Genomic DNA, 23,103 nt, shown 5'->3' with positions numbered 1-23,103 from the left:
CCAGGAAATTGAAATTCCCTCTTTACCTATAAAAGAGGAAGAAGCAGTAAGGGTTTCTCTAAGACCTCTAAATCAATATACTTTATTGTGTGTGTGCTATGTGTATGTATGAAATGTAACTTAACTTTAAAGCTAAAAACCTGTTAATTTGAAGGCATTGTATATTTAAATTTGTACTTCATTTATTCTGTGAAAATTGGAGGATACCCTTTAAGATATATGTATTTTTTCCACATGAGTGTTGGGTCATCATATAACAGAACCTAATAGCTCTCTAACATTTTAATTTATAAACCGGTATTTTTATTCCTTGAACAGTGTGGCTGTCTGCCATATCAGCAATTTGAGAATAATGCAAGATGGAACAACTATAATTTGGGATCCCTGAGGTGTTGTTTCATGGACATGTTCTTACATGCTGAATTTAGATTCCCATTGTCAGGCTTTGGAATGGGTCCATTGAGACTGGCTGTGAACTCAGTGGGAGAACCACAACAATTTCATTCAATCTAAAGAGGTCTCATGTGCAACAATAGTGGAAATCATGGCCTGATTGTTCACTGCCCCAATTAAGGACCTCTAAAGAGAAATTATAACTATTACATTTTAAGTGACATATTTATTACCACCTCAATTATAGCAGGCTGATCCTCCACATGGCACATCACAGCCTGTTGTGATACGGAATAGAACCTCAAGCTAGAAGGACAAGCTAGAAGATATCCAGGGTGAAAAATCCATGGTGAAAAAATGAATGTTGTAGATTTTAGCTTAGGCATCAAATCACAAAAATAGAAGACTTATTCATATTCTTTCATACAAAGAAATGTAATATGACCACAGATTTCATAACATCAACTGTTTTGGTACAGCCATTATAGATAGCATCATATGGGAAGAATACTTTTTAAAAAATAAAATACAGCAACAGCCAACATAATCTATGAAGTAATTGATCTATGAAGTAATATAAGGAAGAGTAACCTGTCATGTCTTCAAATGTTTCCATCAAAAATATCAAAACCAAGTTATTTTAAGGTTTTAAAACACCATATTTTGGAGGATGACTAATAGATTTGATATATTTTGTTAGAAGTATTTAGACATGAAATTATTTTTTTTAAGATTTTATTTATTTGAGAGAGAGAGTATGAGAGAGAGAGCACAAGCAGGGGGAGCTGCAGAGGGAGAGGGAGAAATATGCTTCCCACTGAGTAGGGAACCCTGATGCAGGGCTCAATTCCCAGGACCCTTGGATCATGACCTGAGCTGACCGCAGACGCTTAAGTGACAGCCACCCAGGCGCCCCTAGACATGAAATTAAAAATAAGAGTAAATTGCAATTTTGAAATGCAAATATTGCACAACACAGCATAAAAATGTTAGCGGATTAATTGGCTAGTAGTTCATGTTAAACAACTCCTAAAGTGCTTATGGCTTTTTACTTTTTTGGCATTAATCCAAACTACAAGATGGCTCAAAAAAGAAGTACTCAAAAATTCACCCTCATCATGCCTGTGGTATTCTGTTATTCAAAGAGAAAATACTGACTAACCACTTTTCTAAGATAGAAACACTTTGTTAAAAAAAATCTGCTTCAGATTTAAAAAATTGCATCCAGCTTTCTTTTTCAATAGTTATTCTTTCACTTTCCAACTAAATGTTATTTTTGTTTTTCACATTTCTAAGTTACTACTCTTTATAGGGAAACTATACAACACATATATAATATTAAAAATATTTAATTAGGGGCACCTGGGTAGCTCTGTTAAGGTTAAGTATTTGCCTTTGGCTCAGGTCATGATCCCAGAATCCTGGGATCGAACCCAGAGTTGGGCTCCCTACTCAAAGGAGTCTGCTTCTCCCTCTCCTCCCTGCTCATGCTCTCTCTCTCTCTCTCTCTCTATATATATATATCTCTATATATATCTCTATATATATATCTTTCTCAAATAAATAAATAAAATCTTTAAAAAGGTATTTAATTACTATTTTGATTCTTCCTGCACTTATAGGATGAGTACGCCACAAAAGTGAGTGGTATGACCTCTACATGTTTAGTTCCTCATCCTGGAATAAAATAACTTCTGGACTGACTCATTCTAGTGGTACATTCATAGATATGGATTTTCTACTCGTGAAATGTAAATGGTCACCATAAATATCACTACTACCATCACCAAAAAGTGCCTAATACAGCCATAGGTTATGCGATAAGAACTCCTTCGGGAACTTACAGCTTTCTTCTTTCTAAATTGATACCCTTTTCCCTTAGCTCCCTTGCCCCTTTTCTGTCTACACATTTTAAACCATCCAGTAAATTGGGGGGGGGGGTTACACAGTGTGGTGTCAGATCAGTTAGCTGCTCACCTATCATACCGACAGGGCATTCTGTATCAACATGGTCTTAGGCTGGATAGCAATTTTGCCATGTAAGACACCACAAGGTTTGTCTGGTTTGATACCACAACTAGATCTAGTCCTCAACTAGTAACATGGCACTAGGTATGACTTCTCAGACAGCTAAACCCATGGGTTTTACTATTTCCTTCTATGGGAGGTTTTAACTCCTAACTGCTAATAATTGGGAGAGTGAATTCAGGGAAAGGTGAAGAGAGGAGACCTGCATATATTCCTAGGGGAGCTAAGCTCTGTTGGAAAGATCAAAGAAGACTTCCATTGCTCATGTCTGAGACATAGCTGGCACCATCTTTTGGAGAGGGATTTTAGAACTTTTTTTGATTTTGATGTAACGAAGACATTGTGCTCTTGTATCCCGCCTGCACTCCTATTCTGCTGCCAGCAGAAGGTTTTTAAATGACCCTGTAAGTCAGATGATGACCTGGGTTCACTTCCAGGTTCCACTGCTGTGGAAGTTGCTTCACCTCTTTGGAGTTTTAGCTTCCTCAACTGTAAAATGTACTATTAATAGACTTCCCACAGAGAATCTTTGGAAAGATTAAGTGCCATTAAATATTAGTACTTAACACAGTGCCTGACACAGTTATAATAAGTATTGGCCAAATATCAGTTCCATTTGAGACATGCACTTTGTCATGTCGATGGATGGATTGGTTTTCAGACATTGACCTGATGTCTTGTTATTGCCACCAGGTGTCTGCTGTCTTGTTAAAGAAATAAATGTATTTTCTGACATCATGTTGATGCTTAACATGGATTTGTCTTGAGTGTTCCATTTGTAGGAGAGGAAGGGTGGTAAAAAATAGCACACAAATCAATAGTGGAGAATATCTCATTCTTGTTGTTGGTCTATCACTGAGACTCTATGAAACTGTGGGTTGTCACCTAACCCCTCTGTTTTTTAGCTTTTTCTGTCACAACTCAGTAGTAGTCCTGACCTACCTGCACCTTGCAGACTGTCTATGCATCAAACAGGATTATAGAAATGGAAAAGGTCCATGAGCTGTAAGGTAGGACATTTCTATTACACGCCAAGGATGCTTTAAATATAGAGCTTCGTTTTAACATCAACTTACAAATATGTGAAAAGATGATAGCTCAAGAAAGGATTCCTGGTGATCATGAAATAATGTTAAATTATGGAAAAGAAAAAAGCTTTTTTCTTACTTTCAAAGATTTCCTAGGGAAAATTGGGAGTAAGTTTCTCCCCTTAGTGTCCCCTTGATAATTTGTACATATTGCTCCCTTTTCTATTATTTCTTACTATTATTTCCAGCTTTTTAAAAACAGACTGTATCTCATTTTTGTGTTCTAGACATTTTTATGTCTTTGACAAATATCACAATGACTGACACATACCTAATGCTCAATCAATGCTTGTTGAAGAAATAACACTGAATACATACACTATTCCTTGGCAATCTGCTTCATTATTTAACAGGTTTTGCATGCTCCTTTCCAATTAGCCTAGATCATCAAAGATTGTCCAAGTCTTTATCTTAAATTGAAATGGAAAACCACTCCTTATCATTTTCTGAATATTGAGTGTAAGTAAAATTCATAACTTTGAAACAGCCATGAGCACCACCCCCCACACCTTGTCCCTCACGTGTGCTTTATTTTCCTCTGTGGCATTTATCTATTTATCTTTTAATAAAATATTATGTAATGCTATGTACTTATATTGATTACAGTCTTTCTTCTCAAACTAGACTATAAGCTCCCCAAGGGCAGGAATTTTGGTCTATTTTAATCACTGATAGAGCCCCAGGCCTTAGAAGAGTAGACTCTGAATAAATATATGTTGAATGATTGGATGAACCTCATTAAAGCAATAAAACTCTACTTACTCATAACTGTTGCTAATAAAGAATGAAGATAAGTGAAATGATTGAGCAACATAGTAAACTTGTGTTTCCATTATTTTCTTTTAATCCTTATAACAAGAAAATCAATTCTCAAAAATCTGTGGCTTTAAATGAAACTTAAATAAATGTCTGAAGTTAAATAAATAAATTTAAAAATCCCCCTAAAGACAGAAGAAGGGGCTAAGCTCTGAATTTCTCATGGTTAATTGTATTCAGATACCGCTCTTATTTTGCTGTGGATAAATTCTTGCTCATGTGCAGAACGAATTGTGAGAGGATCACCACGCAGCCAGGCACAGACAAACTCAAAGGAGGGCCATTCTGCAGCATAGGTATGAAAAAGATACTCTGCATCCTGATAAAAGAGCCAGGGTGCATCTGAAAAACAACAAAACCAAAAAAACAAAAACCAATGCAAATGATGCAAAAGCCATTGACTGATATAAAGCAGACTTAAATAGAATATGCCATGATTGACTCCAAATTTGCAATTCGGTCACTTAGCATTAAAAAAAAATGTGTGTGTGTGTGTGTGTGTGTGATATACATAAATATATTTACACATACATTACTAAGTATATAATTTGCTTATTTTCCTTGGTTTATCTCATCTAAGAAAACTTCATTTGTATTGCAAGGTCTGGGATAAATGCATATTTTAAAATCATGCGTCATGAAAACAGTGTTAAGCTGTAATATTAATCTTTAATCATTTAATGACTTTTATTAATTTGACCATTAATTAGTTAACTTGAACAAATTAGTTCTAGATTGACATAAGAAAAGAGAGGCTCAATTGGAGGATTGTAATAATATAGTAATGGTATACAATAGCACGTAATTAGAAATTCAAGAATTGCCAGGATAGTTCTTACCGTACAGGTACCAGGGTGGAATCTTGGGTCTCACATCTGCAAAGTGAAAGCAAACCACCTTGAGTGACCTTTCTTCACAAGTGCGCCATCTCTGAATTACATCAGCTCTAAACATGATATTTTGTACTTTGCTTTTTAAGAGACCATTTAAAAAACCAGGTACGTTGTGCTGTTTGAAATATGGTTAGTTCTCCTATTTGAAGAGGAGGCTCAAGAGAGGCCTCTGATTAAAGAAGAAAGGATGTGAACACTTGTCAAGAGCCTATTGTGTGTTAGGAGCTTTCAGTTACTCATTTGACAAGTAATTTTGTTTGCTTGTAATGTCCCAGTGACATTTCTTCCAGATTGTACTCGAAAAATACCATATTCCACAACATAGTTGGTTATCCTCATTGGTTATTAACTAAATTAGCATACTGCCCTGGTGTCACCTTTTCTCATTCCCCTATGAGGCATTCTTTACTAAAATAGTACAGTTTGGTTAGTCATGATGGTTGTTGGTACTGTCATTTGGGATGTTTAAATTTTAGATTTCTGTGAATCCTCACTTGGAAAAATGCTGTAGATTATTAGAAAGCAAACGTATAGTAAAGATCTTATTAATATTTTTACCTCTTGGAATTTTGCATATCCATTCACGTTTGGAACCGCAGTGCAAGGGCAGCAATGTTTTATTTGCCTTATAAACAGCACAATTTCTTGCATCTTCTCCAAAATAAGTATTGTCTAAAAATGAAGCGACAACCTGCAGCAGATGAAGTTCGTTATTTCTTAGCGATGATCACCCACAAAAAGTTTCAAAAGATCAAAAGAGGCATTTCTGTAAATAAATCACAATAGACTTCTGGAGGAAACTTAAGAAATGTCTGGATAAGATTGCAGTTAAAGGTTGTTCCACATCTGTGAAGAACAAGCTAACCAAACTAGCATTTTTACTTAAAGATGCTTTTTTTCCCCCTAAAAAGAGGCAAGCTACTCCTTTCTCCAGAAGGAACAAATCAGACACAAGCTTCCTTCTGAATTTGCACTGTTGTCTCACTGGCCACAGCAGCCTGGGCTTGGGGCCCTGGGGCCCTGGGTAAACTTCTGAAAGGCTCTGATCTGTCAGATTTGGGTCTCATCTATGATGTAGATTCTTTTGCATATACACTAAGCTTTTAGTCTTTAATCACTAAATTCTAAGTTATCACTAGCTTTGACTGGGAAACTATCCAATGCTTTCCATGAATGGTCATGTAAGAGGGGTATTAAATAAAAATTCGATCTTCTCAATGATTTAATGGCTACCTAACCGAAGAGTGGATGGACCACGGGTAAAACTGGAGTAAAACTTTAGAAAAAAGAGTACGTTTGAAACATTTATACTCTTCAAACACGTACACAATCATACAACAACTCATCTTACTTAAAAATATGTAAGCTCAGATTCAGACAATAGTATGAGTTTGAATATTTGTTTTGTCCACTAGGCAGTGGTAGTGAGGAACTCCAAGTACTGCTTCATGGCTTTATCTCATTTATTCTGAATCAAATTTTCTATTCCTCTCTATCACTATTAAGATTGTTTTACTAAAACAAAAGGAAGCATTCTCAACCTCTACATATCACATTTCGTTTTCCAGGTGCCATACTGACATTAATCACCTAACTGTGCCATGTGGTGACTGCCATTTATGCAGCAGGTGGGCCCTGCTAAGTTCCTTCCACTCTCTGGGCCTCAGTTTCTTTGAAAGCAAAATAGATGGATGGGGCGGGTGATCTCTAAGGTCTCTTCTCACTCTCTGGTCCTGATACCCTTCTCATAGAGTCACTACGGAGGTGACTGAGGTGGAAATGTTTCGTGTGTGTGTGTGTGTGTGTTGTGTGTGTGTGTGTTATATGTTTAACTAGCATGTCTTTATTATTTTTGTTTTCCACAAATACTTTTCCACAGATCTTTTCCTTGCCACAAATTTTCTCTAGTGGGGCTAGAGATCATTTTTCTCTGTTGATCTTTACTATTTCAAAGTTTGGTTGCTGATCTTTTGCCAACTAGGAGACATTATAACATCATGGCTTTGGAGGCAGACAACCTGTGCACAAACCCTGGCTCTCTTATGCATTATTTTAGGCAAACTATTTAAGCATTCTAATAACCACTGCACTGAATCATTATAAGGGTGAAATGAGATCATGCATCAGTGCATGCAACCCATGTTTGCAATATAATTCGAGCTCAATAAATAGGAGCTGCATTAAGTGCTCACTGCAGGCTCTTGCTAGCCTGTTTCACAGGTGTAACTGAATAAGTTGATTTTTCATGTGCCCTCAGATGGATCTCACTTCAGTCTGGGATACTGCTTCCATTTCCCCCCTATCATCTTGAGGAAAATATGAGAATCTTCATTGCACCTGAAAAAAAAATGTAATAGTGAGTTCCTTCTTTCCTTCACAGAGGTTTTTACAAGTATGAGGCTGAAAGAAAAGCAAGTTTTTTTTCCAACCGAATAACTTGCTCTGGTTGAGAAGGAGATGGTATTTCTAGGGCTAGTGTTTCTGTCCTTTTAGAGATAAACCAAAATGGTTCTTTTCATCGTGATCAGGACAAGGTCCCCCATTCCTATAATTAGGTGCTAAGCTAGAGAGGGAAGGAGGAGTAAAGAAAGCCTAATATTATTTTAAATAATAGCTGCTTCTTTCTCAAATGGGAGATCGTTTGGGGGAGGTTTTTGGAGATTTTGATTCCTTTCCAGGATGAGATCCTACAGCTGGCTTCAGAACTATGTGGCTAGCGAAGGTTTCCCTGGCCTTTGCAGAAATAACTCTTATGGCACCAAGATCTGGTGCAGTTTTTGACCTGGGTCTGAGTCACAGGAAATATGGTCATTATTTCCAGGTTCTCTTGGATGGTTGACCAAGGTGGTTCAGGGCCACCTGTTTTGAATTCATTTCCTTTTCTTCAGTTTGGAAAAACTTACAGGAGTCCCATCAGACCACTCCCAAGAGCCAGCATTCAGTGGGTTTCTTTTATTAAATCCAATCCAGAACTGCCTTTCTTCTGTCCTGTGATGAGAAGAAACAAAAACTTGGCTCTTCCTGTTGAATTCACAACATAATGTAAAAGGTTCAAGAAATATTTTAAAATATTTATGTACACAGGAAACAGCTGATTCTTCTGGCAGGATTGATGAAGTCAACAAACATTTATTGAACATTTCCTATATGTAAAACCTGAGCTATGAGATGAATGTAGAGAAGATTAGCCAGGCTTCCTATTTCTCTTGGCTTGTATGGTATGCTCACTGGTGACATACAGTTGGGGAAAAGTTAACCCATATTGAGAACATTGCTTTCTCATGTTCATTAGGAATGGCAACACCTTTCAAGCAGGATAAGAACATAGGAAAGCAAGCTGGTAAGAAATTTTGGGATGTCTTTTCCGTAGAGGAATTTTTACTACTTTACTATGTATTTACCACTTTCCTATGCTTTGATTCGTTGCTTTTTTGTCAAATGTTCATGTGTTCTTTGGAGGTTAATTACCACCCCCCCCTTTAATAAAAGGTACATGGCAGATTTTGTTTTTTGTTTTTTTCAGATCCCAACATAGATAATTTTGTAGCAAATCAGTCTGAGGCACAGTGAATTAACTTCACCAGTCACGACTGGGTTAGACTTGGCAAGAATCCCCACAGAGAACCATCTTTCATCCAATTAGGCAGAGGACAAATACATCAAACCACAGAGTACTCAATAAATCAACCAATAAAGTCTAATTGTACAACGAACCATCTCACTAAGATAATTTTCTGAGAATAATTTGGGGAATTAAAGATTTAAAAGATTCAGAAGTCATGACAGATGCTTTATTTTCGTTAGTGCAGTGAAGCAAGCCTATTCGGCAGCATCTCCTTCTCAGATATGTGAGCTATTGTGCCAGAACAATACAAATGAAAGTAAAGTGTGACTTAGAAATCCGTGAGATCATTGGGGCCCAGTTGATGACTGCCATGATTACCATTTACAAGGTCGTGAAGGAGGAGGATGCTGCCTTAAGATTAAGCCAGGCACCTTAACATCAATGACCTAGGCTGGGAATTCATATCACTCTCCAGCCTTGAGGACTTTTTATTCCTTTACTTACTGAATTCAGAGTTCTTTATTTTTCCTGAAGTATACTGCCTCTTAGATGGTATTAATTTTCTCTTCATCAATTTCCTATAATTGTATAATTTTTAATAATATAATAAATAATAAAATAGAAATTAAAAAGCAGTGCCATAAGAAGTAGGAGCATGTATGCTACTATGAGAACTGATTTATTTGCTATAATCAAGCATGAGATTTTGTTAAACTCCCTGGCAGTCCGGATACAAAGTAATAATATATAGCTTTTCTGATTAAGTGCTAAAGATTAATAATTTGATAGATACTTGGCATTAAATTCCACAAGAAATTTCAAGTGTGAGAACTTACATAAAGAGAAATGACATAATGATAGTTGATCTTACAGCAGATTTGGAAGCAGTTTGCATGTGGTTATTTCATATAGCAAACCTCACTATACCCAAGTATGAAAGGCTGTTTTGCAAGGGGCTAAAGTCATGAAGCAAAGTTACAACTTAGAACGATGGACATTATCCCATATTCCTTGTATCTGTGGCCCCACACCAAACTTACAGTCCAATTAATCAGGAAGCTTCTTGAACTTTTCTTCAGTTTCAGAGAATCTGACCCAGCAGCTCTGGTGTGAGACCAGAGGGCTCTGTGTCAAAAGGTGTCCCAAGTGAGTGTGAGAATCAGCCAGATTTGGGGAACACCGTTTAGGTCAGCATTTCCCACAGGGACTAGCAGTTCCATAGGATGTTGGTACGTGTCCTCAAAAAAAGAGGTTTGTGGTGGAAGAAAATGCTTCCTTCTAGAAGCCTTTATAATGCTAATGCATATGGCAAATTTCTAAGTTTGTGCCTTGTTTTGCAAACATATTTGACTCTTTTCCCCCAACAGTACTCTATGAGACTCACATTGGAAGATGTTGTCAAAGGCTCCTACCATTAAGGTCATTTCTGTAGATGCTAGAGATGAATACTTTGATAGATATTATATTAATCTTCTTTTGGACTGTCCTAAAGAAAGCTTATGGGAAAGGCCAGGATTTTCCTCAAAAAACAGTTTTGGATTTTCTCTGTAATTCAGGCAAGTGTTTCATTGAGACTCCAGATTTCCAGAGCTTGGAGCATAGTACCTGGTGTTATATTTGTTTTTATTAAATAAATGTATGGAGCCATGGGGCCATACTGCCTTCTCAGGGGTGGGATTTTTGTCTGTCTTCTCTACTGCATTTTTCAGCGAGCTATACTTATAAAAGTACCCCTTCTATAGAATATATTCCAAAAATGTACACTAACTGACAAGAACATTTTGGAGAAAGAGGCCAATGGATGAGAAGACTCACTAAAAGAGAACGTAATGGCTGTCTTTTTTTTTTAAAGATTTTATTTATTTATTTGACAGAGAGAGACAGCCAGCGAGAGAGGGAACACAAGCAGGGGGAGTGGGAGAGGAAGAAGCAGGCTCCTAGCGGAGAAGCCTGATGTGGGGCTCGATCCCAGAACGCTGGGATCACGCCCTGAGCTGAGGCAGATGCTTAATGACTGTGCCACCCAGGCGCCCCAATGGCTGTCTTCAAATATTCAAAAATAGAGTCAACTTGATCTGTATTGCTCTGGTTTACTAGAAAGTTTATCTTTTTTTTTTTTTTGGCATTTTACTAATATAATTTTATTTAATCCTTGCAACAATCCTGTGAGATAGCCACTGTTGTTATTTCCATTTTACAAATGAAAAAATGGTGGGCTAAAGAATTTGCCCAACACCACAAATCTATCAAATTATAGAGCTGAGACTTGAACACATTCTCTCTGACTTAAGAGCTCATGTTCTTATTAATTATTGAACATTCTTCTTTTCCAAGATTTGTAGAAGAAAGCTTTTCAGGTGTGCCTGATACATGATAGAAAATGTTAACCATTATAAAGAAAAGATACTTCAAATATGGGTCATTAGGAAGGGTTTCATAGAGGAGGTAGATTTGAGCTGGGGTTAAAGGCCAGGTGGCATTTGCAATGCATATTAAAGCCCATGCAAATCACTGGGGGAAAGATGACCAGTGTGAATACAAGCATCATACTGGCATTGACATGGAAGGTTGGAGCCAGAATTTCAGTTTGGTTGAAATGAAGAGTGACTGAGGGAAATCATTAGGAGCCAGATTTTGGGTAATAAAGTGGGCCAGTTTAAGGAGAGCTTGGTATATCAGTGTGAGGAGTTTGGACTCCACTGTAGGTTATGGTTAGCCTATGGGGTATTTTTAAGCATAGACACTACACTATCAGAGAATTGTCCTTCAAGAAAAGTGATCTGGCAACATATAAGATGAATTAGAGGAAAAGGAAATTAGAGACAAAGTGGTAGCTTGGCTATTGTCAAATTTGATTTCTGCCAAAACCCAACTGAAAGATGACATTCATATCTGTACAGACCAAGGGTATAATCCTGGGAAATGTACCAGTCTCTATTGCAATAGCTGAAACTCCACCAATTTTAGAAAGTTGATCTTTGAAACTAGCCTACAACAATGGAATGGGCTTTCTCCCAAATAAGGAACACTCTGAAAGGAATTGTACAGATGGTAGATGACCACAGGAATAGTGGAAGGAATTTTTGCATTGGGTAAAAGGTAGCATAAGCCTTTTACATTTCTTCAAATTTAAATTAATTTTCTAACTCCATGTAATTCAACATTCTGAAACTTACAAGATGGATACTGATAAGTGAATGCCTGTTTCCTCAAATGTAAAGTTAGGACATGCATTGGATTTTTTTTTCAATCAGTGGGACTTCTTTTTTTCCTTCAAACAAAATCCTACATGGACTCCTATTCTATACAAAATGAGCAGAAGTGGAGCTGGTGGGAGCTGCACTGGTGAGTCAGTGATGGAACTAGGTCCTCCGCCCACTTGGTCCCCTCCTGGTCTTGGGGTTCCAGGACTCTCGGGATCCTCAGACAACACTTTGAAAATCATGGGGTTAGATAATTTGAGTTTGGCAGAACAGCTCTAAAACTCTGATTTGAGGTACATAGAAAAGATTTCAAATATCAAAACTATTGCCACTTTGTTCTTTGTTTTATGGAATGAGAACTTGGTGCACTATAAATATAAAACTATATGTATGTATTTTTCTTTCACAGCTAGAGCTAGTGGCTAGTTAGTTTTAGGTTTAAAACAAATACTTGAGATTTTAAACAAATATTTGGGATACTCATCCCTAATACGTCATTATTGGGAAACAAAATTTGATTGTATTTTTTCAAAATTAACAAGTATTTACCTATTGAACTTTGAATGTAAAAGCTCATTCACAAAATTCTCTTCCTCAATATGGGCAAAGCTTGCAAGGTGAGCTCCAAATTCTTCACAAAATGCTTCTGCTTCTCTCCATGTTCTTTTCATCAGGACCTTTTCACTATGAAATACCTGGTTTAGTAGGAGAAAAAAAAGTTAACACTATTATGAATAAGGTGAGGCTGTTTAATTCTGGACAAGAAAATAGCAGTAATATAATTGTCATTATTATATATTAAAAGTTTGACCCAGTAGGGAGAAATAACATTTATTAAGCTAGAATGTGTCTATTCATTGTAAAACTATCTCATTTTATTCTCACAACAAATTCATGAGGAGGATATAATGAGCTCAGTTTTATAAATAGACTCCTTGAGGACTCTTTTTTTTTCTTCTATATTTCTGTAACTGGCATATACTTGTCCCTTAATAAATGTTTGTTAAGAGATGCAGACAGTCAGGCTAAGAGAGGTTACAAATTTCTGGTCACACAGCTACAGATAGGCAGAGCTAGAATTAGGTCCGGCACTCCTTGCTTCAAGAACCCATGAATTTCTTTTCCACCAGATTGCCTTCTGACAAATTAGAATTGGCTGAAGGATCATGAATCTGGCTGACCCACGGCAGGAAATGAGAAATGAGATCTGGGACGTAGGACAAGTATATTACTAAGATCTTTGGGTCTTAGCTGTGCCTAAATTCTCTGCGTTTCTCAGGTGTCCTCACAGTAGCAGGAAGACGTCAGTCAAATGGAGAGTCTACTTCTGACTTTATTTAGAATCAAGGGTGAGCGTCCAAAAACACAGAACTCCAGACCCTGGGCCTCTGTGCCCTCCTCATTTTTAACTGCCTGACATTATGCCAGAGTCTCATGCCAGGCAGGCACCCTGAGGCCAGGCTTCACCAGACCCTGATTTGCTGAGAACCAGAATGAATCGCTTTCCCAGTCCTGTGGGCCACAGCACAGCCTTTCCATCTTCTAAATTATATGTCAAAACTCACCTCCTCTGGGAACCTTTTCTTGAATCACTTAAAATTCACCAATCCCACCACCATGCCCATCAAACACACCATACATCTGTTGACATGTCTGGGTAATACATAGTAGAAAAAGCACTGGACTGGGGGTCCCAAGACCAGGGATTTATTCCAACTCTGTCAATAAATAATTGTGACCTTGGACAAATCACTTCATCTTGCTGCCTCAGTTTGCTAATTTCTAAGGTTTAATTTATTGCTTTGTGAAGTCACTGTTATCTGATGAATTTAATGTAGGATTGTACATGTGTACATTAAATTGAATGCATTCACAGCAGTTTCATGACAAGGAGATTGTGGGTACTGATTTACATCTAGGATCTAAAGCTGATATGCAAAAACACATTTCTTCACACATTTTTTCACACATATATATGTCCCCCCATATATATATCAAATGTATGTATTAATTTGTTTGATCCTCAGGTGTCTGGCAAGTTGCAAAAGCTATTTTTAGCAGCAGAATGGTATTATTCCATAATAAAGACTTCATTCATTTTCTTACAAACAATATGGAATTGTACCATTTCAATACCCAGTGAGCGTCTGTCTTGTTCATTTGGTAATATGCAGTAAGAACAATATTGACTGGGGCCTTGATATCAATCTTCAAGAAGAGGTCTTCAGTATCACCAGGGATATGTCAGTCTTTTGACTTAAATTATTTTGTCATATAACTGAAAGGATAGAGACAGTCAACAAATATTAAGTACCTGTTGTGTGCCAGGCACTGTTCTGGAGTAAGGGAATTTGGGATAAATGGACAAAACTGAAATAATGTTTTTTCCACTGAGAATGCCTAGGTACCCTTGGCATCACCTTGAAGCAGCTGGCCAAACCAGGCTCTGATTCCCAGTCCAAGTAGCAGGGGTGAAAAGGCCATCTCTCTTCCTGCTCTGTTTTCTCCTGTTTTCCCACTGGTTGCTTACACAGGGACATTGCCTTAAAGCGTCTGCAGTCCTTCACTTCCCAGGGACCAGGTGGACTCCTTCCTCGCATGACAACACAGCCACCACTATAGCCTAAAAGCAGAAAACAACACTATTAAGCACCAGAATGACTAGAACATTTTGTTCTTAGAAGACAGATCTTTAGAGTGCTGCACAACTGACATCACATAATGAAGCACCCACATAAGAACAATAATGAAGAAAAAGAATGCTTTCTTAATCAGACTACCTCATTTCTCTTCCTTTCACCTTTGGAGAGAAGAATAGAAGATGGAAAAGTGAGGGAAGAGAGCCTGTGGAGACTGGAATTTGGACATTTGGAGCTCAGATGGGAAATGATAGGAAACTAGGCACAGTTCAACCTGGGACTGAAATATCCCCAATATTCAATCAAATCCCCAATATTTCAATCAAATGCCAACATTCCTCTACTTTCAATTTGTGAGCTTTCTTTCTTAACTGTGCAGAGAAAAATTGAGCCCACCATTTACTGAGCACTTACTCTGTATACTGTGCTTTGAAACCCCATTGTGAAAAATCAACAATGAAAAATGCATAGTGCTTATCCTCTGAGAAATAGATTTGACAGGGAAGACACATAAATGATGGATTCAAGGCAGATTGCAAGGTACATAACAGAAAGCCAAACTGTAAACCATGGGAGAGTGGAGAGAATGAGATAAATTCTGTTTGGGGTGACACTCTGGGGGCAGGAATAAAGGCAGACATTAAGGAAAGGGGAAAGACCATCTAGTTCTGGATGAAGCTCTATTCTTTTGTGTATGTTTGAACATATTGGAAAATGAACCATATTTTTCCATAGAAACAATTTCTATGTTAAGATGCTCATTTGTCATCAAATCTATACAACTCATAGGACAGCTAAAAAATACACCTCAAATTTCAGTGAATAGTAGAAAACAATCCCATTCCAAAAATAGAATACAAATTGAGTAAGAATGAACCTTTTTTCTTAAAGCCAAAGTGATCATTCATTTATCTAAATGAAATTCCACAACAAAAAAATTGTGCATCTACATCTACATACCAGGCTAGTCTATATATTAGCTGCTAGAGATAGAAGGACAAAACAAAATAAAACAAACAAAACCCAACTCTTATTTTAGTGTGAGGCACAGACACAAACAATTAATTTCATTGAACATAATGTGTGATGTACTATACTAAAGGAGAATTCAGATTTCTGTGGGAGATTCCAGAAGGGGTGATGGAGTCTGCCTCAGGATGTCAGTAAAGGATTTGCAGGAAGTGACATTTAACTGAATTTTGAAGGATGAAAAGGAGAAGAGTTTTCAAGGGGTGCTGGTAAAAAAAGCCAGCAATTCTAGATGAAACATCTGAAAACTCTGACGACTCTGGACCTAAAGGCACTTTTAAAAATATAGTCATTTGGTACTAAATAGTTGTCTTGCTTAATTTCCTTCACAAGGAATGGCTTCAGTTTTTTTTTTTTTTAATACAGAGCAACTGGCTTTATCCTTGTCAACAATGGGTGGTTATTTTATGCTCATAAAAAAACTAAAGCAAGGGGGAGTGAGAAGAAGGCGGACAGAGGAAGACATACAAACAGCCTCTCCTAAAGGGATGGAAGAGTTTGTGGAAAAAGAGAAAGAATAAGGGGGCTAAAGAACCAGTGTTTGTGTCTTCCACAATCCTGAGTTCACACCCCACATTAGACATCAGGCATCATGGCCATCCACAAGAAGCTCACAGTCCTGTTTGTGTGTGCATGCTGATGTGTCAAAGAGACACACGAAGGTGAAAGTGACCAGTAGTACACAAGAAAACATGACTAGTATGACTTGTATAGAAGAAAAGGAAGCCAAGATAGGGCGTTGTTGGTCCATACAAAAGCCAGCAGTCAGTCCACTGGCCAGAAAGCTAGTTAGTGTTAAAGCTGAGTGAATGATTGAGGGCCATGCAAAGGGGAAAGATTATAGCATGTGACTGCAAACTGCCACGAATGGAGCTTTGCAGTCCTGTTCAATGTAATTTTGGAATGCACCTCATGATCTAGCTGGTCATGAACAATGGAGGAGATGCTGCATACTCTGTGTGATGAGATTCTAATGAAATTGAACTGTGGAAATCCATATGGAAGCCCCAAATGTAATATGCTAACAGAGTCGCTCTAGTTGAAAGAGCAGGGTGAACATGCACTCCCTCTCAATGCCTCCATCCTTCCTTCCCCAGCAGCCTTTGACTTGGAGCCTGAAGTCTGGAGTTCTAGTCTCAGCACAAATATTTAGTAACTGAAAACTCAAACAGGTTAATTAATCACAAAAAACTTTGCCTGAAATGTGGGGATAACAATTCCTTTTCTTCTCACTGGTTCTCATGAAGATCAAATAGAATAATGTATTTAAAAACATCCTGAAAGAGAGGCAGGGCTAAAATCACCCCTAAGATGTTGCTTCTATTCTTATTTTGACTTTTCATTACAAAAGCTGGGATTTTGTGTCAGGAGTTCTGCCTGCATGTTCAAAGAATTTTTAAAAAGCTCGGATCAGCAAGTTTAAAATGTAATATACTTTTTTTTTTGTTGGTCTTGCATTTTGTCTTACTTTTTCACATCAGACAATGATTAAATAGCTCTGGTTTTAGATACTATAGATACTCAACTCATCTTCATTAGTGAAGAAGGAGATGTTTGTGAAGTGCTATGAAGATGAAAAGTGCTGTAGGAGTGTTATTGGTATTCTAAAGTGGTTAACTTAATGGAACATTTGACCCAAATTTTAGAGTCTCAGCCCCAAAGAAGCAGTAAAGTGGTGTAATAAAGGGAGACTGGGCTAAGGGAGATATAAACCGAATTTATAATCTTATATTGTGGGTATGCTTGCAAAAGCCAAATAACAAAGGTAGGGTGTGGGAAAGAGAGAAAGGGGTTTTTCTCCCCGAGAAATTGTTCTCAAATTCAATAACTCATTTCCCATTGGAGAAGAAAAACTATCGTCCTATTCCTCAGTGGTGAATCTCATATTTAAACTGATTCTCCCTACCTGCCTTACCCTCCCTCTATCCCCCTTCACTCTCTCCATCAAACATGAATGGGATGACTTGAGGTCAATTAAGACATTCCAATTCACTATTCTAGTCCTTTCCATTTGGCAAAACTATCTAACCATATAAATTGAACTGAGCTGGGAAAGCCTCCATCTTTCACCTCTCTGGTCAAATACCTGAAGTAGACGAATGAAATCTATTTGTGGCCTCGGGGTAGGAGGGAACTGTAGCTGGGCCTTCAGAGCCTCTAGACAATTATTTTACTTGAATCTGTCTAGTTATTTTCCCATCCTGCATTAACCCTTTCACATCCTTACTTCTTAGGCCCTGTGCCCTACCCACACTCCTTCTCTATCCTTTTTACCTTCTTCAGGCAGAGAAGTGACGCTATGGGGGTAGATTCCGTGGAATGTTAAATATCTGCCTGATACTGGGTTAGGCATTTTATATGGTCTTTTCTTTATTCAATGTCAAAAATTCTGAGATGGATATTAGCATCTACAGTTTGCTAATGGAGAAATTGAGGCACATGGTGAGGGTTTGATGCAGAATTTGAAAATGGATTTAACTCAATCTACCATGACACAATGTCAAGGTACAGAGTAGGCAGGCATACAATAACTAGCTGTTGAATGATTGAATCTTCCCCTCAAATTATGTTCCTCCATTTCCATGGAGCTCCCTCTCATTCCCCCAGTCACATTTCTTTTCTGTGTGTGCCCACAGCATTTCCTTAAACTTCTACGATCCCATTTTTACCTTGTATGACAGTTGCTTACATGATTATAAAAAGATATGGAAATTTCCAAAATTTCCAAAGAGTGCTCAGAAATGAGAATAAGTTTGTCCTCATTTATGTGGTGGTTCATTTCAGAACTCTGGGAAGCCTTAAACTGGATCCACCTATCTGGCTTCTCCTTGCTATGTGGAGTCACTTTCAAGAAAAACAGACCTGATTTACTCTCCCAGGATCCCAATTTCCCTGTCATTGGCAGAAGACTTCTATTGACTTGGGACGATTGAGGTAAATGCTCTAGAGTTATCCCATATGAAAGAAACACACCTTCTCTGCAGTGGCACCTAGATCTAAAAACAAAACTTTTGTCACAGAGCCTGAGTGACAAAATAGTGATCTTAAAGTGTTTCTCCTTCTTTATACAGACAACTATGAAATTGTAATGTAACTTGGAAAAGATTTTTGAGTGTCTTAACAAGAATGGAGGCACTTTTTTTCTTTCACTGTAGAACAGCTTCCATTTATATTGAATCTTTAAGTACAAACTACATTTTAATTTCTAATGCATTAACATCCCTAAATAAGAAAGGCCCCATTTTCCCCTTTAAATAGTTGCTAGTTAGTATGGATCAAAACTGGTTTTCCTGTTTTACTTGATTAGTTATTTCTCTTAAAATGCTAAGTGCCACAGTCTCTTTGCTATTGTTGTTTTAGTAAAATAGCAGGAAACTCTCTCTTTATAAAAAATATCCCAGATATGAAGCTATGAAGAAACCTAATGAATCAATGGATCTAGGCATTGATCATTAGTGGCTGCTAACATTGCAAAAAGTGAGAAAAGTGAACATTATGTGCCTTCAGATAGAATACACAACTTATGAAATGGTCTTCTAAAAGAAAAGAAAAGAAAATCTGAAGTATATAATGCCTCTGATTCTAACTTTTTAGAAATAAAAATGTCAATTTTATGGAAAATGAAGAGGATAGAGTAACACATTAAACAACATATAGGGATTCAATAACAAAATCCAGACTGTAGGAAGCTACAGGACAAATAACCCATTTGTGTCAACAAATAAAATTTTTAAAAAATGGCAGGGGGTAAGGAAGAAGGAAACATAGAGATTAAAATAGACTAAGAGATCTATCAAAGAATTGCAATGTATGAATCTTTTTGGGATCCTGATTCAAACAAACTGTAAAATCCATTATATGACATTTATGAATAATTTAGAAATTTCAGCATTCACTTAAGATTTATGTTACAAAGTTATGGTTAATTACTTTTAGTTGTGATAATTGTCTTATATTCATGTTTTTAAAAAATAAGTCTTTATCTTTTAGGGATAATATTGAAACATTTGTGGATGAAACAATATGATGTCTGGGCTTTTCTATGACAAAATATGGGAAGTGGGGGAAGTGGGTGAGGGTATTGATGAAACAAGATAGACCATGAGTTCATAATGGATGACACAGATGATGGGTATATGGTGGGTCATTACACTATTTGGAGAACATAATACAAAGTTGAAAAAAGTGGCACAACTGCAACTCCACTATAGATGGAATATTTTTATGATATGACATAAAGACAGAGTCTTGGCTAAGTTTATAAAAAACAGCAGGCTTCCTGTTCAAGGGTCAATTTATATAGTGAGTTTGGGCTGGATTAAGATTCTGCCATGAGGACCAAGTTAATGGATACTTTCATGACAGGCAGGGGAAAAAATGTGATTTAGGATGGTGTTTCTGCAAACTGCAATTTAAAAGAAAAAAGGAAACACAGAGCCTTTTATATTGCTATTTCTTCAAAAAAAGATTTACATTTTCATCTTATTCAGAGACAATTTACTCAATGTCAGTCAGCATGAGCAGCCAAACTGAGCATCATGATATTATTTTTGCTTCAGGGAGAACAGGAAAAGAGTAGTGCCACTCAAATAAATTATAGCAGAAACTTATGAATGACAAGGAGCTCTGCTTCAGTTCCAGATTTTAGACATCCAAATATGCCCCAAGGAAGGTAACATTAAAAACTAAGATTTTGTCTACTCAAAACGTGTTAATTTATTTTGACAGGTATAGACATTCCTAACAAAATTCCAAAGTATATTAGAAATGAAACCTGAGCTTTTTTTTTTTTCAGTAATAGTGTGACACGGAACTTTACTATTCTCTGCATTTTAATAATATTCATAGATTTGTAGAATGAGAAGGTTGTTTCTTGACTGAATTATGATGTTTCTTGTTTAGAGCTATGCAAAGTCACCAGTTTCTATATACATTTCCTAACCAATGCTTATACACAAAAAATGTAATTTGTCTTAACCTTGCAGGCATCTTTAAAAAGTATGGTTTTTTTAAAAATAATAAACTATATATTTTAGAGCATTTTGGATTCATAGCAAAATTGAGTGGAAAGTACAGACTTCCCTTATACGTCTTGCCCAAATATATAAAACTTTTCTCGCTATTGACATCCTATACCATAATGGTGCATTTGTTAAAACTTTTAGTGACACATCATTACCACCCAAAATCCATGATTTACATTAGGTTTCATTCTTGGTGTTGTGCATTTTATGATTTGGACGAATGTATAATTACATATAGCCACCATTGTAGTACCATATAGAATAATTTCATTGTCCCCCAAATCCTCTGTGTTCTGCCTATTTATCTCTACCTTCCCCTGGCCCCTGCAAACCACTTTTTACTACTAATCTTTTTACTGTCCCATAGTTTTGCCTTTTCCAGAATGTCATGTGGTTGGAATCACGTAGTATGTAGATTTTTCAATAGGCCTTTTGCACTTAGTAATATGCATTTAAGTTTCATTAAATGTCTTTTAATGGCTTGATAGCTCATTTCTTTTTTTTATTTTTTATTATTTTTTAAATAATTTTTGTTTTGTTATATTAGTCACCATACAGCACATTCCCAGTTTTTGATGCAATGTTCCATGATTCATTATTTGCATATAACACCTAGTGCTCCATGCAATACGTGCCCTCCTTAATACCCATCACCGGCCTATCCCAATCCCCCACCCCCCTCTCCTCTGAAGCCCTCAGTTTGTTTCCCAGAGTCCACAGTCTCTCATGGTTCATTCCCCCTTCTGTTTACCCCCCCTTCATTCTTCCCTTCCTTCTCCTACTGATCTTCCTATTTCTTATGTTCCATAAATGAGTGAAACCATATGATAATTGTCTTTCTCTGCTTGACATTTCACTTAGCATAATCTCCTCCAGGCCCGTCCATGTTGCTGCAAATGTTGGGTAATCGTTCTTTCTGATAGCTGAGTAATATTCCATTGTATATATGGACCACATCTTCTTAATCCAGTCATCTGTTGAAGGGCATCTCGGCTCCTTCCACAATTTAGCTATTGTGGACAATGCTGCTATGAACATTGGGGTGCATATGGCCCTTCTCTTCACTACGTCTGTATCTTTGGGGTAAATACCCAGTAGTGTAATTGCTGAATCATAGGGTAGCTCAATTTTTAACTTTTTAAGGGACCTCCACACTGTTTTCCAAAGTGGCTGTACCAACTTGTATTCCCACCAGCAGTGTAAGAGGGATCCCCTTTCTCCACATCCTCTCCAACATTTGTTTTTTCCTGCCTTGTCCATTTTTGCCATTCTAACTGGCGTAAGGTGGTATCTCAATGTGGTTTTGATTTGAATTTCCCTGATGGCTACTGATTTTGAACATTTTTTCATGTCTCTGTTAGCTATTTGTATGTCTTCATTGGAAAGTGTCTGTTCATATATTCTGCCCATTTTTTGATTTGATTATTTGTTTCACGTGTATTGAGTTTGAGAAGTTCTTTGTAGATCTTGGATACTAGTCTTTTATCTGTAGTGTCATTTGCAAATATCTTCTCCCATTCTGTAGGCTGCCTTTTAGTTTTTTTGACTGTTTCCTTGGCTGTGCAGAAGCTTTTTATCTTGATGAAGTCCCACAATTCATTTTTTTCTTTTGTTTCTCTTGCCTTTGGAGATGTGTCATGAAAAAAGTTGCTGTGGTCGATGTCAAAGAGGTTGCAGCCTATGTTCTCCTCTATGCTTTTGATGGATTCCTGTCTCACATCGAGGTCTTTCATCCATTTGGAGTTTATCTTTGTGTATGGTATGAGAGAACTTTTTTTTTTATTTAAAGATTTTATTTATTTATTTCAGAGAGAGAGAGCAAGAGAGAGTGGGGGAAGGGGGAGAGGCAGAAGCTTGAGTGGGGAGAGGGGGAGAGGGAGAAGACTCCCTGCTGAAGAGCCTGATGCGGGGCTCCATCCAGGGACCTCGGGATCATGACCTGAACAGAAGGCAGATGCTTAACCAACTGAGCCAACCAGCCACTCTGGGCCTTTTGTCCATTTTTAAATATTGTCCTTCATTTCCTTATTGTTGAGTTTTAAGGATTCTTTGTATATTTTGGATAACAGTCCTTTATCACAGGTGGTTTTTGCAAATATTTTTACTTAGTCTGTGTCTTGTCTTCTCATTCTCTTGGCATTGTCTTTCTCAGAGCAGAAGTTTTTAGTTTTAGTGAAAATTGATTCTTTCATGGATTGTGCCTTTGGTGTTGTATCTAAAAAGTCATTGCCTTACTCAAGGTCATCTAGATTTTCTATTATGTTATCGTCTAGGAGTGTTATAGCTTTGTGGTTCATATTTAGGTCTGTGGTTCATGTCAGTCAATTTTGGGGCTTTCTATTCTATTCTATTGATTTGTCTTTTTTCCCCCCAATACCACACTGCCTTGATTACTCTAGCTTTACAGTAAGTCTTGAAGTCAGGT

General features: G+C 37.2%; 1 protein-coding gene across 2 annotated transcripts in view; it reads right to left on the bottom strand.

Moving 5' to 3' along the window:
• PLA2R1 (phospholipase A2 receptor 1) overlaps positions 1 to 23,103 on the bottom strand; it is a 112,088-nt gene that overhangs the window by 28,137 nt on the left and 60,848 nt on the right. For both annotated transcript variants that reach the window (XM_040644600.1, XM_040644602.1), the window contains exons 12-17: positions 14,407 to 14,609; positions 12,536 to 12,681; positions 8,122 to 8,206; positions 5,777 to 5,909; positions 5,165 to 5,200; positions 4,510 to 4,667 (exon numbers count right to left, since the gene is read on the bottom strand). In XM_040644600.1, coding sequence (XP_040500534.1) covers positions 4,510 to 4,667; positions 5,165 to 5,200; positions 5,777 to 5,909; positions 8,122 to 8,206; positions 12,536 to 12,681; positions 14,407 to 14,609 — 761 coding nt within the window. The remainder of the gene's footprint in view (positions 1 to 4,509; positions 4,668 to 5,164; positions 5,201 to 5,776; positions 5,910 to 8,121; positions 8,207 to 12,535; positions 12,682 to 14,406; positions 14,610 to 23,103) is intronic.

The sequence above is a fragment of the Ursus maritimus genome, unplaced genomic scaffold, assembly GCF_017311325.1.
Source record: "Ursus maritimus isolate PB19 unplaced genomic scaffold, ASM1731132v1 scaffold_1, whole genome shotgun sequence".
Taxonomy (NCBI): Eukaryota; Metazoa; Chordata; class Mammalia; order Carnivora; family Ursidae; genus Ursus; species Ursus maritimus.
The sequence above is the reverse complement of the archived record's forward strand: the minus strand, read 5'-3'. Positions and strand labels throughout refer to the sequence as shown.